Raw genomic sequence first — 15,982 nt, forward strand, 5'->3', positions numbered from 1 at the left:
GTGTGCAAGGACATCTGCAGCAGCTCCCCAACTGACAATTCACACAGATCAGCACAAGTAGATTTGATCCCAAAGTGGATTAGAAATAACTGGTTTTGGTCTCTTTCTCAGTTCAAGGATGTCATCAGCTTGTGTGCAAAGCAAGCACATGCACATACCTGCATATGTGTATCAAAATGCTCTTAGAGACAGGTAGCTTTTTCATTTTCTCTTCCCAAAAGAGAGAAAAGTGAGTATTGCACCGAACTGCTGGAGTTAGTAGAAAATAAAAAGCCTTAGTTACCTAGCTTTTAACTTATTTGTCAAGCTGGTTCAACTAAAATAATTGAGGACACAGAATACTTTAGCTAAAGCTAATGAGCTTAAAAAATTAAGGATTTTCCCTTCTGTCTCCACACAAAGAGTTGAAAGTACTGGGGAAGAAGATAAGTAAATGAATAATAGCTTTTCCTGAGAACATTTGTAAACATTTTTTCTTACTGATTTGACTCTGATTTTTTTTTTTTACTTTCATAGTGACTGTTTTTACATTAAAGTATCTCTTTTAAACATAAGAAAAACATCAGTTTATCCAGGTGCAGAGCCCCTCTGAAAGTAGAAAAACAGCTATCATTCTGTTTCACATTGAATCACGTGAATAGATTAATTTTGCAGCAGATTCAGCAGAAAAGTGGGAGAATGAAACTGTCTGCATTTGGAAACAGTTAGAAAAGCAAAGACCTGTCTGGGGATCTGCATCTGAGAGGGGTATCTGTAATGTCAGGTTTGCTGTGCATATGCCACATACACTGTGTATGGTGATGAGTGTTTCTTGCAGCATTCGGCCTGGACTTGTGTCTGCATTTTTCAGGCAAAATAGCAGAGAAGATGGCCCCTGCACACAGGGATCAATAACTGAAGTGAAGTCTGCTCTCAGAGTTGCAGAGGTGACAACTTATGAACCTGTCTTAAAAACTCAAAAAAGGAAATTTCAGTTTGCTTGCCAAGCAGGGTTTCCCAAAGTACTGAGATGTATTTTCTACAGGAACTACTATGCTCTTCTACCCATTACATTTGCTTCAGTGCAAAGAAAGTGTGACTTTATCAAAAGCACTTAGTGACCACCATTAAACAAAAGGCAGGTCAGCCAGTTAACAGAGACTTAGATCAAAGAAAGGTCTTTGAGTTACCATGCAATATTTGTTTCAGACAGTGTGAGAACTCAATCATGAATAGCAGGAATTAAAATAGTGAAATGAAGACACATAAGAGCAAGTTAATGTTCCATGAACTAGTTCATTATTAGCCACAAAACAAGCCAGTAGTAATTAGCTTTGGACAAAAACAATTACCAAGCACTCAAACAGTTGTAATTTTTCATCTGAAGGTAATTTATTTTTTAATTTCTGAAACAATTAGTCCTACGTTTTTAAAACCTAAATTATCTTTAATTGGACAAATGGCTCTACTGACCCTAAAACAATGGTACACGCTATAGTAATTTCTCACCACTCTTATTGGGCTCTTCTTGCATAAATTTTCTGTTTAAACCACAACACAGCTTCATGTAGCTAGCACTAGTTCTTGTTTTTTGGTTTAAGTGCCCTCAGTATCTCAGAGCAGTTGAAAAGTATGTCACGTGGCAGAACACACACTCTTCTGATGACTCAGGTGAGAAGTCATTTTCTAAGTGAACTAATGCTTCTAGGATCTGACCAGAAAGATCAGAAATCCATTTCTGGTGAAGTGACAGCTAGGTCAATCAATCACTCCACCACCAATCCCAGTGGGAACAGACTGAGGGTAAAAACAAGGGGGAATTCAAGGGCAGTGATACATCACAAATACAAATTCTGCCTTTGAAACTGACACTGACAGCAACAAAAGATACTGCTTTTCATCTTTCCCCAAAAGAGGAGTCCTCCAGAGGAACTGGAGATGCAAGGTGCTTGGTAATTGACTCCAGGAGGTGGAAGCATTACAACTTTCTCACTGCTGCCATCATGGACAGCCTGGATAGAGAAAGCAGGTAAGCAGGTTCTGCTTGTTCTGCTATGGGCTCTGATAGTTTCCACTTGCTGGAATAGTGAGTTGGAGGCAATTAAGACCAGATCAAGTCATTCTAGACACAGAGTGATGTGGAATCAATGTTGGAGAAAAAACAGTGTGGTTTTCAGGTACTTATGCACTAATTGCTTTCTTCATGTTCAGGTGCACCCAAGGATCACAAGTGCTGCACAGACTCTGAGGAAAATGTGTTCAAATAGTGAGCAAAATGCACACTTTCCAGCATCCTTTCACACCAAAGATGAGTACTTACACAATGCTGACAAGGTTCACGTTCTCTTCACAGCTCCAAATGCTGCATGGCTTCACACTTTAGGTGCCAGCAGTTTTTCAACACACACTTTATTTAAATAAGTATATTTAAAAAATATATATATTTTATATATATTTACATATATATATATAAAAATATATATTTAAAATATAAATATATTTTATAGCTCTCTAAGACCCTCAGATAGAAAATACTACAGGTGCATGTGCACAGCAACTCAGAGATTCACTGCACCCTGCATATAGACAGGCGAGGTCCCTCTGAACTAGTTCACTTGAGACAATATGGGAATTAATCACTGAGGGCAGGTAGAGCTAGGCATTGTATGCTGAAGCCAACATTATCACATCCACACTGCCATTTGAATTGAATCCAAAGTGTGCTAGCTTCCACCTAGCACATATTTAGAAGCTCCAATTAGACCTGCAGGTCACTATGTAAATGTGAGAGTAAGTGCCGTGCGTTATCTCATTTGATGCTGTTGTCTATTCCCTCTCCTTCTTCTTCATTAACTCAAACACAACCTACTTTCTAAATATATTTCAGATTAAAAGCTGTAAGTCTAAACCAGTGGTTTTTCAGCAATAGGTAACAGGCTTCTTCTTGACAATTGTTTCAAATAATTCTTAGCAGGCACCAATGTTGAACAGAGTATATTTCTGTCTGTATTGTTATAGTCTATTTTTAGAGTTGCAGAAATGTACCCAAACAGCCAGTGGTTTAGAACTAAAAGCAGTTAGATCTCTCTCCTTTTCCTTTACCCAAACCTCTATTTGATATCTAAGAAAAACAGTCATATGCTGAAGTTACAGATGATTTTGACAGCCAAAAATAGGATTAAGAAAAAAAATCAGGTTTGAATGAATCTAAGGCAACACTAAAAACTTTTGAAGTCAGAAATATTCATCTTTAATGTAGACATAAGTCCATTTTAGTACACCACTGTACAACTGTACACCACCAAATATAAATCCTCTCTGTGTTTCAGAGTTACTCAGTGTATCCTTCATGTCCAAGTATTTACAATATGACTCTATAACTGGGAAGATCCATCTGATTGGTTTTGCTGTCTTCTAAGTTGTACACACTTCGAGAGAAAACAGGAGTGACATACATCTTGTCAAAGGATAGAGAACCTTGGCAACATAAGGCTGGTCTACTTGCACTTGAGTATCAGCAACTCAATTTTTAGCCTTAATATCAAATCAGTTACAGTTGTATTTCACCTTTTCTACTGTCCAAAGCAGCAACAGCAGCAGGGAGATGAGACAACTGCAGATGAGTGCTGGCTTGCTCCCACAACCATGGTGAACTCATTTTTCTAAGGGAACGCTGGAAGAATCTAGTGCAAGAGCTGCTGCTAATTTCATGGGGACACACACATGGAACTTGCTGTACCCATGAAATGGGTAGCAAACCGAGAAGAATCCTGTAAACTTCTAAAATATTCCTGTAAGATTACTACTACTAAGATCAGGTCAGATATGCCTGGGAAAAGACATGTGCATCAACATGTGACTTAAGCTCTCTTCTTGCTCAGAGAAGCTGTTGGATGCTCCATTCCTGGAAGGGTTCAAGGCCAGGCTGGATGACGCTCTGAGCAATCTGGTCTAGTGGAAGGTGTCCCTGTCCATGGCAGGATCTTAAGGGTCCCTTCCAGCCCAAACAATTCTACTATTCCAGAGCTGGCATTACCAAACCTCATGAGCAAAAGCCACTACACCTCTAAACTGATATTGCAAAGGCAAAAAAGCCCCCAACATTCACACCAAAAAAACACAGAAAAATTCTCTGAATGGAGAATATTAACTAGCTTATACAGCCAGCCAACAATCCTCCTCAAACCATTGCAATACCTTATTCAGATTACAACACAGTGGCTGATTACTTTCTGCCCTACTTTCTAAGGGTACTACTTACACTCAGACAAATAGCTACAAATTTAAAGATAATACAACTTAAAGAGGATAGTCAAATACCCTGTACAAAATTCTGGTTTCTTCCAATTGTTTCTGGAATTTTTCGGGGTTTTGGAAGGAACTATGAAGAATGTCATGAAGTGGCAGTACATCAAGCTACGTTAGTTTATTTTTACACCCTAAAACCTATACATGAAAAAAAGTGACCAGTCAGACTGTGTCAGCATGGGGGAAACATTTATCTGTTATGCAATTAAAGTAAACTCAAGAAGACTGTTTCCGGAAAGACAGTCCAATTTTTGTGATACCACAAGTAAAGCCTCTGCTCTGTTTTACTTGCAGGTATCAAAGAGAGAAATCAAAACTAAAATCCCTCCTGTGCTCTGGTTTAAAGGTAAGTATGAATGCCAAGGCTCTACAGGGCCATGCTCCCAGAACGCTTTCTCTCAGGATTGTTTTGTTCCAGCTCCCGGACTCAACAGTCCCCAGAGCCAAGGGTGGAGTGCTGTGAGTCACACGTGATCTAGCAAAGGACAACAATTACACAATCCCTGCTCTGTGGGACTGAACAGCTTCTCAAGAGTGACACATGTGGATCCCAGTGTGGATTTACAGAAAGTCACAGCAGGAAGTATCAGCTTTCCTTCTTTCAGTTGTCTTTACAGACTGTATGGAATCCCTTCAGTATCTACTTGGTTGCAATTTTTAGGGGCAGTATTACTCTTCTGTTCCCCAGACATCAAATTATTGGCCTGCCAAAGAAAACAAGCTATTCCCAACATTAAAGGAAGTAAAAAATCCACTAACAACAAACATTTTTCTTCTTATTAATAAAACCAGATAAGGCATTCTAGCTGCCTGAGCAAAATGAGCTCTCATATGATTGAATCAAACTAGAAGAGCACAACAGTGGTGTTGCAGCAGTATTTTTCTGATGCCTTTAAAGAAAAACTGCACTTTTCATAAGAAGCAACATGTGCTTCCCATCAGGCTTGGCTCTTACACCTCACTTCCCTGTGGATGCCACAGCTGATTCATTTATGGATGTGGTTAAACATTCAGAGCATCCACCTGATTCCAATATTTTGTAATTGAACACCACTTGGCATTTACTTTGGCACAGGGATCCCAAACAAACCATTTTTATGAATTCTTTGTAAAATTCTTCTTAAATGTCATAGAGTTCATTTGTCATTCAAGAAAAAAAAATCAATGCTTCTCAGATTTTGCTTTTCATCTATTCAGTTGGTAGAGCTTTACCAGAGAGGAGGGCAGTATGGACAGTATCATGTTGAAAAGAAAGGCAACTTGAAACAAGACAAATAGAAAATTTGTCTGCAGAGGTATCAAGCATGAATGAATAAAGGAGTCAGGGGGATTTTTCTTCAGAGAAGTACTACCAGTATAGGAAATACCTGAAAAATCTCACCATGATCATCACTAGTTATGAGCATCTCATAGGCAAGAGTATTTATCTTCTTAAATAAAATGAACATAATGTGATTCTACCACCGCTTTTGAAGTGCTATATATATGTGTGTCTGTGTGTTGATACTTCCTCTTATTTATGGTATACCAAACCTTCTTCTTTTTGCATATAAATATTTTCATGAAAGGTTAAGTGAGTAGTTGTAACAATATTGCCTTGTGCTAAAAGAAATATTTAAAAGGAAGTACAAATAAAACACATTACCAAAAATTGCAGCTAATAGGTAAGGAAAACTGAAAATTTGTTACATGGTTAGAGCATCATGCCAATGTTACCCACAAAAACCATCAAATCTAATCTGAAATCTAATTCCTATTCGCTAGGAAATCTGTAGATTCTAGTTGTTTAGTTGCATCCTCACTAGCTAAACTATAAGAAGCTCCTTCTGCATTCTAGTCCAACTTCTCTACGTTGAGAATAATGGGTAAAAACAAGAGAGAACAATGTTTCCATGTAGTCTAAAACACAGTTTACTTTAACACAGTAACATGTAATGATCCAGTGTAATACCCTAAGCCTTGCTGCTCCAAAGACAGACAACAATGGGATTTGTACCATTGTGTTTTGTCAAAAATACCAGTACAAGCAGGTGAAAAACCTACTGAAATCTATTTCAGCCATAATGCTCACCACAAATGATTTTACTTAGATGATCTACAGGAGGCCACAAAACAAAGTTAAAAGCACAGCTTCAAGTTGGGTGGCTTCATCTTCCTTGCTGTCTCTTACATGGTTCCCCAGGACATTATGCTAAAGGAGTATTTACATGGCACAGTGCAGTTTTTTGCAGTGCTTGTTAGGTTAGCAAAGTGTTATTTTGCCAGAGAGAATGCAGCACTTCTAGGTCTTGGGATGATACTCTGCAGAACACACACCTTAATTATGGGCGGCTATTCAGCACCAGTCACAACAAGCCCAACTACCTTAAAGTTGTCATCAAATTATATTTAGAGTATAATTCACACCATGTTTTGCACTTGTCTTGCATTGGCCCAGGATTTCCAGGAAGCTGCTGTACCTTATTGTTGTTCCCTGTAGTCGATCGATTTTCTTGTTCAGTTCAGCAATGATACTGTGCAGCTCAGTGATGCGTTCCTCGTAGCGCAGCGTTGTTCGCTCCTGCACATCTTCGTGCTCTCTCATCAGGTGGGATTGCTCACACTAAAGCAGAGAAACCAGGAACAGAAAGGGTGTTATGAATACCTGCATGGAGATCACATACAAGGCAAAAGTGCACAGCATTATGGTTTTCTTACTCGTCCTTAGCAAGTAAAAACAAGAGATATAAAATATTGACAGGTACACAAAGGTATGTAATTACAAGATTTTAGAAACTGACAGAATATGCTGTGTACTTTTATAATTTTTTTTTAAAGGGCAGAAGTTGCCCCTCCCGCTTGAATAAAAAACACCATTTGCAACTCAAAATAGCTACAAATATTGATCTTTGAATCCAAGAGATTCAAGGCACATTGTGAATCTTCAAGGATCTTCCCAACATGCTCTGAATTAGAACAATTCCTATGGCAAAACCCACATCATTATGTGGGAAATATAGAAAAGAAAATTAATTACACTTTGAGGTTATGGGTTCTTCTCTAGTATAAGTATTTGGTTTTATTTAAACTTTAAAAATAATATAGCATATTTTTATTATGTTAGTATTCTACGATAGAATGTTTATGATTAGAACAATTAAAAGGCTGCTTGTTTTTTGTACATATCACAAAATCATCCTTCTTTCCCACAGAATTTTAAATCTAGCCTCTTTGGCTTACTCTTCTGACCATCAAACACTCTATTTCAATTACAGCAAACAATTACAGTCTACTGCAACTACAAACCAGCAGCGCATGCTGACTGAAGTTATGTTTGGTAGTGGCTGGAAAGAGTAAGACTTTTAACTTTTTTCTTCTGATACCCCCCTTCATTCAAGCCTCCTTGCACCCATACAATGGTATGTACTATGCTGTCAGAAAAGAAAATTCACAACCAATTGACAGTATAAAACCTACAGTCCTTTTACTGAAGACCTGCAATGTAAAATCCTAGTAGCCATTTCTAAAGATTATGTACAATCCTAAACATCCACTGGTCAGATTATGTGACCAATACATCTGTTCTAGAACAAGCAGCAGTCACAAGTATTGAGGCCATGTTGCTGAGAACACAGCTGCGATGGGGCAGGGCACGTCTCCAGGATGAAGGACCACCGCCTCCCTAAGATCTTGCCTTATGGTGAACTTGCCACCGGCTGCTGCAAGAGAGGAGCCCCAAAGAAAAGATACAAGGACTCCCTGAAACAACATCTCAGCCTTGGCCATATTGATCACCATAACTGGTCTACTCTGGCCTCCAATCGGGAGGTCTGGAGACACACCATCTATAACGCTGCTGCTTCTTCTGAGAACGCACGCAGGATCACTCTTGAGGAGAAAAGACAACGCAGAAATAATCGTGCCCTGCAGAATATACCACCTAAGGAGTCTTTCTGCTGTGCCTTTTGCAACTGGACTTGTCTATCTCGTATTGGCCTTCTTAGCCACCAGCGTGCTTGTAACGTGGGTAGAGCCCTTCCCAAATTTTCGTTCGCGAAGTCTAGCCATGATGACGGAGGTTCTCCAACATTGCTGCATCAAAAGCTTTTTTCAATCAAGTAAACACTCCATAGAGAGGTAACTCCCTAAACCCTTTGTATCATAAATATGACATATCCAAACTAGTACGTGTGGCAGAATTTTCATAGTTTGCTCTCATATTTTTTGGTCACTTACATTCGTAGCTTGAGAACATCACCTATATAAAAGCCTGATTGAAAACTAAGATTTCCACTGACCTTCAATAATATTTTTATTTTAAATTTTAAATACAATTTGTTCCATGATTTTTAGATTTCATAAGTATGCACACTGAAAAGTAGCCCAGACATTAGAGGACCCTTCCATAGGCTACAACAAAATAGTTTCTTACTCCAACTGCAGCCAAAAGCACTTTTCCCTATACTAGGAGCAACAGATCACATCATCACATTGAAAAAGAGAGCAAAGGGACACAGTTTAGAAGACTGAAAATATTCACCTCACTTCTAAGACTTCATGTTGGCAACTGATATCTTTATAGATGTATATTATAATTGTAGAAACTTTCCACAACTTATTTATCACGTTTTTGGTTTCTGACATCGTATCCATCTGAAGAACTACCATGGCCTTCAGAGTGAAGAAAGAACACAGAGAAAACGTTTCACAAAAGCTTTAGAGCAGATTTAGGGGGAATAAATAAAAATCTAGATTTCCTCTGACACACACATATGTCCACAAATGGTACTTAAGCATTAAGCAGATCAATCAGCTATACACACTGGTGGGTTTTTTTCCTTTTAAATCAAAGAGATGATTTCAGATGGAGTGTATAATAACTATTTTCTGACAATAAATAAAAACCCTATCACAACAATTTTTATCTCTCTAAGCTATACACTGAAAAGCAGAATTTGTTTATCTTGACTGAAGATACATGGGTTCTCACTAATGGACCCCAGTCACATTACCAGACTTGCTTTCTGTTTTCTCCAGCCGTTTCTCAGTCACCATTTTTCAGGACAACCATCGTTTAGTGACAGATGTACTTTGTGAACAACCAGAAGTCTGGTAATATAAGACAATAGTTTCACATTTGATTTTTTTAAAAGCGTTCTTGAATTATCTTAGGCAAAAGCAACTGAAAAGGGCTGAAAGGAAATCTCTGTGGAAGACAGGCCATGATGCTAACTAAGGACTGCACTGCCTTGGAGGTGGGCACAGAACTACATCTCCAAAGTTCTGGTCATCCATGACAAGCCTCAACTGAGAAAGGCAAAAGCATCCGAACAATGGAAACATAGTTCAGTATGGATCCCAAAATGCAGCCATGGAAAATTCTTTTTGGTATACAGGATTGCTCTTTGTTATGGAACATTCATCTCAAAGCTCAAAATGAAAAAGAAACAAATGCATCTTTTAGTACCCACTGCTGAATTTTTTCTCCGGGATATTGCAACTATTCATCATCCTCCTTAGTTTTTTTGTTCTTTGAGTCTCAGAACAAAATGATCTGCTACCAGTTTTTATTTCTTTCCAAGGTGTACAATATAACTTAACAATGACTGGAAACACTATTGTCTGAACTCTTGACGGCGTTCAACCACAAGAGCAAGAAGAGTATGAGGGAGAAGCATGGTAAGAAAAAATAATTTAACCCAAGCTTATTGTCTCAATATGTGATTCTTCTGCCTATCAATGTACAAAAATTCCTAGTGAAGAAACACTAACAGTGCATTAAATTATGTTCACCTTTATGTTAAATTTGCAGTGTTCAGTCAGAGGACAAAAAAAAGAACCACCAGCAGCAGTGCTCATTAAGAGATGCCCCAGTGCCTCAGGCCCTGCAGAGACAAACACTGGCTCTGGTGTTGTTCACCAGAATACAAGTCATCACCTGAACAAGCCACAATGATAAACCTGTCTAACAGGATTACAGGAACTAAAAGTCTTTGCTCAACTAACACAGTACTTTAATTTAAGAGGAGTGGCAGATTTAAAAGTGGCAATCCATTAATCTAAATTTATGTGTAAATACAAGTCTATGGTGCTAAATCCTCAATCACGACAACATGCACAGTCAGAATTAATTGTTTTGTTGTATATTTTGTGCATACTTGATGTGGAAGATGAATACAAGTACACAGAATTAATCCACGTCAGATAAGGACATCACACAACAGAATGAGTAATTTCAATGTTCATCTGAACACCACTCACTTCTATTTCAAGTTACTCTGTTAAATGAGAAACTGAAGCCTTCCTGTGAAGTTCACATGTTCTTACATGTCTGCAGAGAATGTTGCTTATGTTCTTATATAACTACAGAGTGTCGGTTTAATTCTTATACTGAAATTCTGCTGTCCCTCCCTATATTCTGAATAATCAAGAGGATGGTAAAGAATTATCACTGCAGTAATGGGACATGCTACTGTGTGATACACAGTCCAGAATTGTACAGCAAAGTCTTTGTTACCCTGTGTCTACAGGAAACTCAAAATTACGACTAAGAACAAAGAACGAGAGAGTAGGAGTTCCTTGTGAGAGTAGATGAAATGATAAGAAAGATGTAGTAAGTGAATTGTCTATTCTTGTTGTATTTACTGAAATGTTTAGCATGTTATTAAATTCCATGTTCTAACACAAAACTGCAGAGCTCAATGTCATAGGATGTAGGAAATTCCAAGAATGTAGATAGATTAGAAAGCACACTATATAAATCCACAGAGGAAAGGACCATATAGGACTACAAAATGCAGTGTAGCCTGCTGCTCACAGATGTTGGCAGAAAGGTGGGGGAGTGAGAAGGGGGACAACTCTATGCATTTCTTATGCTCTCCCTTCACACATCCAGTATTTATCACTATCAAAGCCAGGACACCATGCCAGGCAGAGCTAGCAGAAAACACTGCAATTCTCATAACAATGGAAAGATTTTTGGAAGAAGACATTAGTTGAGATTGACCAGTGCTTTATAGCAAATTTCATTCAAGAGATCACCTCGTTGCCAAACTGTACACTGACAAAAACACAAGAGACAGAGATCTGCTGTGTTACTAAAATAATAGAGGCATGTACAGAAAAATTACAGCAGGTCTCTACAGACTGCAGATTTGGAAGCAAGCATGCTACAACCACCAATAATCAATTACATCACTTTACAAAATTTTAAGCCCAGGCTATCCAACTATCTTTCTTCACCATTTGTCATTGATTACTTGAATTGTGGTTCCCCAAATCACCTCTACTCTGCAAACCATTAATCCTTTCTTCAAAATGCCTCACATGCCTCATGAAATGATGGGAAAAGTATTATCAAAAATGCGATTTAAGAGCTATTTGTTCCAGAGAGCATTTACCATGCCAGCTGAAATGAAACATGTGCTGCCTTTGTAAGTATAATCCAGATGCAGAATAGAGATTTAATACTGGACAACTAACATCTGAGTATGGTTATGCAGAACCTCAAACACCTCCTATTTAATTTATGCCTTCTGAACCTCTGATTCACATTAGACAGAAGCTGTAGAGGAAAAAATTGTATGATACAATATGAATTTGAATGAATCTCTGTGGAGTGGGAGGAAAAGTTCAAAAAATTATGTTAAGTGACGTATCTACTTGGAAGTGATGCAGTTAGAAAAAGAAGAAAAGATGGAGTGGTTCACCAGTCTCAGTCTCAGTACTTAAACATAGCCAACGCATTGAATATATAAGTTGTGCTTCTTTAATGGCTTATTCCTTAAGAAAGATTGTATTTTATTTCCACTTGAGGACATTTAAAAAAAAATAAACTGAAAAGAGATAAAACATTAAAACTTTTTAGGAATTTCTCATTAAAAAGTAACTTATCTGAAATCTAGCTAGCACACTAGTTTCCACATATTTCATATGTGAAAGGTGGCAGTCATCGCTAGGCTTGTGTTCATAAGCACAGGGTTCAAGCTCATGTAACAACCCTCAGCATGAAAAACTGAGTGCTATATACACATGCATAATTGATACCCCATCAAGGAAAACACCGAACAATCTCGTGCTAACAGAGTACATGATAATTGGGATTAAGGATTGATCCTTAATCCCAGTTGCCATCAATTCAGTGCTGAATGGGAGCATCTACAAGGCACTCTTCACTAGCTGAGAGATAATACATGTATTTTTAAGCAAGGGTTTGGAAATAAAAGTAAAACACTGACAAAAACCTGTGGTTAGCATATACAAATAATAACAATGTGGTCATGCAGAATGATGTGGATCATTTGGATACAGTGAATCATTCTGACAGTTTAATGATTGTTAAATGCAGTCTCATATCAAACTGTAAGCAAGATGGAGGATTCTATCTGAAGAATGCCACAGAAATTAAAAAAGGCTCTCCAGATTATATCTTATATACCATGTTAACTCTCAGCTTGGCTCTGGTTCACATATTGAGGGGAATAAAAACATGAAAGTGGTTTTTATTTCTGGATGTTGCATTGATGGTCTGCAATAACAATATCACTTACAAGCCCATAAACCTTTAAGATAGCTGAAAAAAACCATTAGGAAATGCAGGCAAAGGCCAACATAAGGGAGGACTGAAGTAAAAGCCTAAACATGACCGCTTAAACATTTCTACATTTGGTTTGAGTTTAATTAACACAGATACCAGGCCTTTCCAAAATGCACTGAATATTGAAGACTCTAAATCTGCAAAATCGCAGGATGGCTGAGGCTGACAGGGACCACTGGAGGTCACTCATCCAAGCCCTTACCCAACCCACCAGGTCCAGGTGGATTGAGGACTTCTAAGAGTGGAGATCCTACAGCTTCTCTGGGGAACAAATAAGATGCCATACTTTACAGGACAAAATGCTTTGATTGTCTCTATACAAGCATAAATGAATATGGGGTTTGAGCTAGTTTTGAAATGTAAAGTATTTACAAATGGTATTTGACACAAAGACAATATCGGAAAACAAAGGTTTTGTTTATAGGAGAGAGAAATATTAAGAACAATAGCTCAATTTTCCTTGTTTGCATTTGCATCTCTACAAGAGCTGTGAAATCATTAGAGGTCAGACCTTACTCTTATTTAACCCCTTGGCTTTCCTGTGGCTGTGTTTTCCACAGCAGATACACACCAATTGACTTACTAGAAGCTAGACTGAGATCACAAATAATTTCTCATGTAACACCAAAGCACTGACAATTGGCAATAACTTTTATCAGTGTTAATTTGTGCTGCATTTACATCTGACCCAGAAGTGGAAGGCTCTGCAACCAGTTACCTAATCCACTGTGTATAGGATCCCAAAATATAATATTTGCAGAGAGAGATTTGAGTGGTCTTTGCAAAAAGCCGTGGGCTACAGAAGCTGGGAAAAACCCTCTTCATTGACCTTATCCCCAAGGATTTTTCCTGCCTTCTCCAGCAGGATGTGAAGAGACTCTTTGCTTGATGTTATCACATGCTCTGCCCAAGCCAGAGTCCGCATCCTGATCTCATCAAACCCCTGCAGAAGACCTTTTGTGCTTTCTCTCTCCCTTTGTGTTCCCTAAATCCTTGCATTCTGTAAACCTGAATACCTTTTTCCCTCTGTAATTCCCCTAAGATAAAATGGGTTTTCTCCTATGATGTATGTGTAAGACCCCAAATTTGTTAACCTGGGTTTTTCCCTTACGTCATCCCCTGAAACCCCCTATTTATAATAATTGTAATAGTTACAACCCCCTGTTGAATATGTAAACCATAAACCCTTTAAATATGAACTTCTAAGTCCAATAAAGGATTCCAGTTTTCTGCCTCCGCTGGAATCATCGTAGTTATGGACTTGCTACATCTGTGGGTATGCTGCAAGTCTTATATTCTAAAATATTTCAAAGCATTTGTTGTTTATACTGGCTTCAAACCAAAACTAATCTAATTATTTTTAGGGGGTTTTTTTTGAAGAATGTCATCAACACATAAAACTTATAACCCATGGCAAGTATGTGTCTTGCAGTCCTAAAATTCTTTTCACTTTTGACATTGTTGAGTATTTTATTCTCTCCCCACATACTATACTCCTCTCTGAGAAACAACAGCTCCACAAAACCAAGGACCGTCTTCAGAATCTTGAACTACTGTTGCTCACCTGTGCTTTAGCCAGTTTCTTTTCCAACAGGTCACGTTCCTTTTCTGTTTGTTGTAGACATTTATTAAGCTCCACTATGTCTCCCTTTAATGAAGCCAGGGCTGCTAAATGAAGCTGGAAGACAAAAATGAAAGAAACAAATTAACTAATTCACAAGCTATGTAGCAGTAGCATTTCAGACAAGAGACAGTATTATACAGCAGCTACAGTATCACTGGATTTCTGTAGTAGTTAATAGGAACTTTAGTGGAACAAAGTCTAAAAGGAATCTACATGCAAATAAATATTTTTAACATGGAATTTTTCTCTCCAGACAGCACACACATTCCTTCACCATATCCTTTATAAGGATAAATACAATGAAGAATAATTCAGGTAGAAATGTGTAGATTAGTTCTAATGTTAGTTTATTAGGAGGCAGGTTGAGTCTTGTGCTCTAAAACCTTATAGTAAATGTTGACTAAGATTGGTATTACAAAGGTGTATCAAGTTTCGATGCCTTTAGACATATAGAGATTATCAGTTTGGTGAAGGGAATACCTCCATGCAGAGGATTTGGGTTTATTTTGCAACTAAAGCTTACTCCACCTTGAGCTACTGCTCTGCAGTTCTGCTCAGTCCCATGCCAGTGAGTTTCAACAAATCTAATCTACTGAACCCACACATGAAGAACATGAACTGTTTTTCTTTCTGCAGTAGATCCTTTTGATGAAAGATATGTTCTACATTTAACTGATAGCATTTGGTAATATCTATCAGGTTAGGATAACTAGTAACATTGAAACTAGATTAGCTACACAACTTAGAAAACAAGAACAGTTCTTACAAGAATCCTATACTTTTAACTCGTTCACACTCTCTTTGTCCTTAAATATCCCATTAATCGTGTCACCAAAGGCATCAGCTAGAATTCAACACTCAGTACTGGTAACTACAACTGAAAAGTCCTGGAGGAAAACTAGCCACTAATACTGAAGTCTTTCTTTGTAGTAGTAAAGAAACAGCTTCAAGTTATACTGGGTAAGAAAACAAAAGTGACTTTTCACACCAGAGTAAGCAACACAGCAGACACTGCTCTGCTGTCAAGACTCAGACTGAAACATAAACCCTGCTTCTAGTCCTTCAGTCAGTTTCAGTCCCTCACTCTGATATTTTATTGGGAGGGTCACTTAAAAGTTATTTTTCATGCTTCATTTACAATGAATCAGCTAGTGAGTCCCATTCTGATATCAATTTTACCTTTCCAATACTGGAAGCCAGCAAAACCATACGTGCTTTCACATACTGATATGAAAGGAGCTTCATGACAGCAGAGAGACTAGATTATTTGGCAAAAGCTTCTTCACATACAGTATTGTCAGTGTTATAGAAAAAACCCTCTGGCTTCAAGACAGAAAACATAACTTTAAAAAGGTTTTTGGATGCAAACTCTGCAGTTTTAAATGCTTATTCGAGAAGCTCTGGACATCTTCATTTGTGAGTTCAGTACAAAGCATTTTTATTATGTCAGTTACAAAAACTTCTTAGGAAATGCAGTTATTTGCTTAAGTGCAAAT

At 37.9% G+C, this 15,982-nt stretch overlaps 1 protein-coding gene across 4 annotated transcripts in view; it reads right to left on the bottom strand.

Moving 5' to 3' along the window:
- MCC (MCC regulator of WNT signaling pathway) overlaps positions 1-15,982 on the bottom strand; it is a 189,837-nt gene that overhangs the window by 55,215 nt on the left and 118,640 nt on the right. For all 4 annotated transcript variants that reach the window (XM_018072900.2, XM_018072901.2, XM_008921437.3 and 1 more), the window contains 2 exons: positions 14,427-14,540; positions 6,747-6,889 (listed from right to left, as the gene is read on the bottom strand). In XM_018072900.2, coding sequence (XP_017928389.1) covers positions 6,747-6,889; positions 14,427-14,540 — 257 coding nt within the window. The remainder of the gene's footprint in view (positions 1-6,746; positions 6,890-14,426; positions 14,541-15,982) is intronic.

The sequence above is a fragment of the Manacus vitellinus genome, unplaced genomic scaffold (genome assembly GCF_001715985.3).
Source record: "Manacus vitellinus isolate BGI_N305 unplaced genomic scaffold, ASM171598v3 scaffold_23_pilon, whole genome shotgun sequence".
Classification (NCBI taxonomy): domain Eukaryota; kingdom Metazoa; phylum Chordata; class Aves; order Passeriformes; family Pipridae; genus Manacus; species Manacus vitellinus.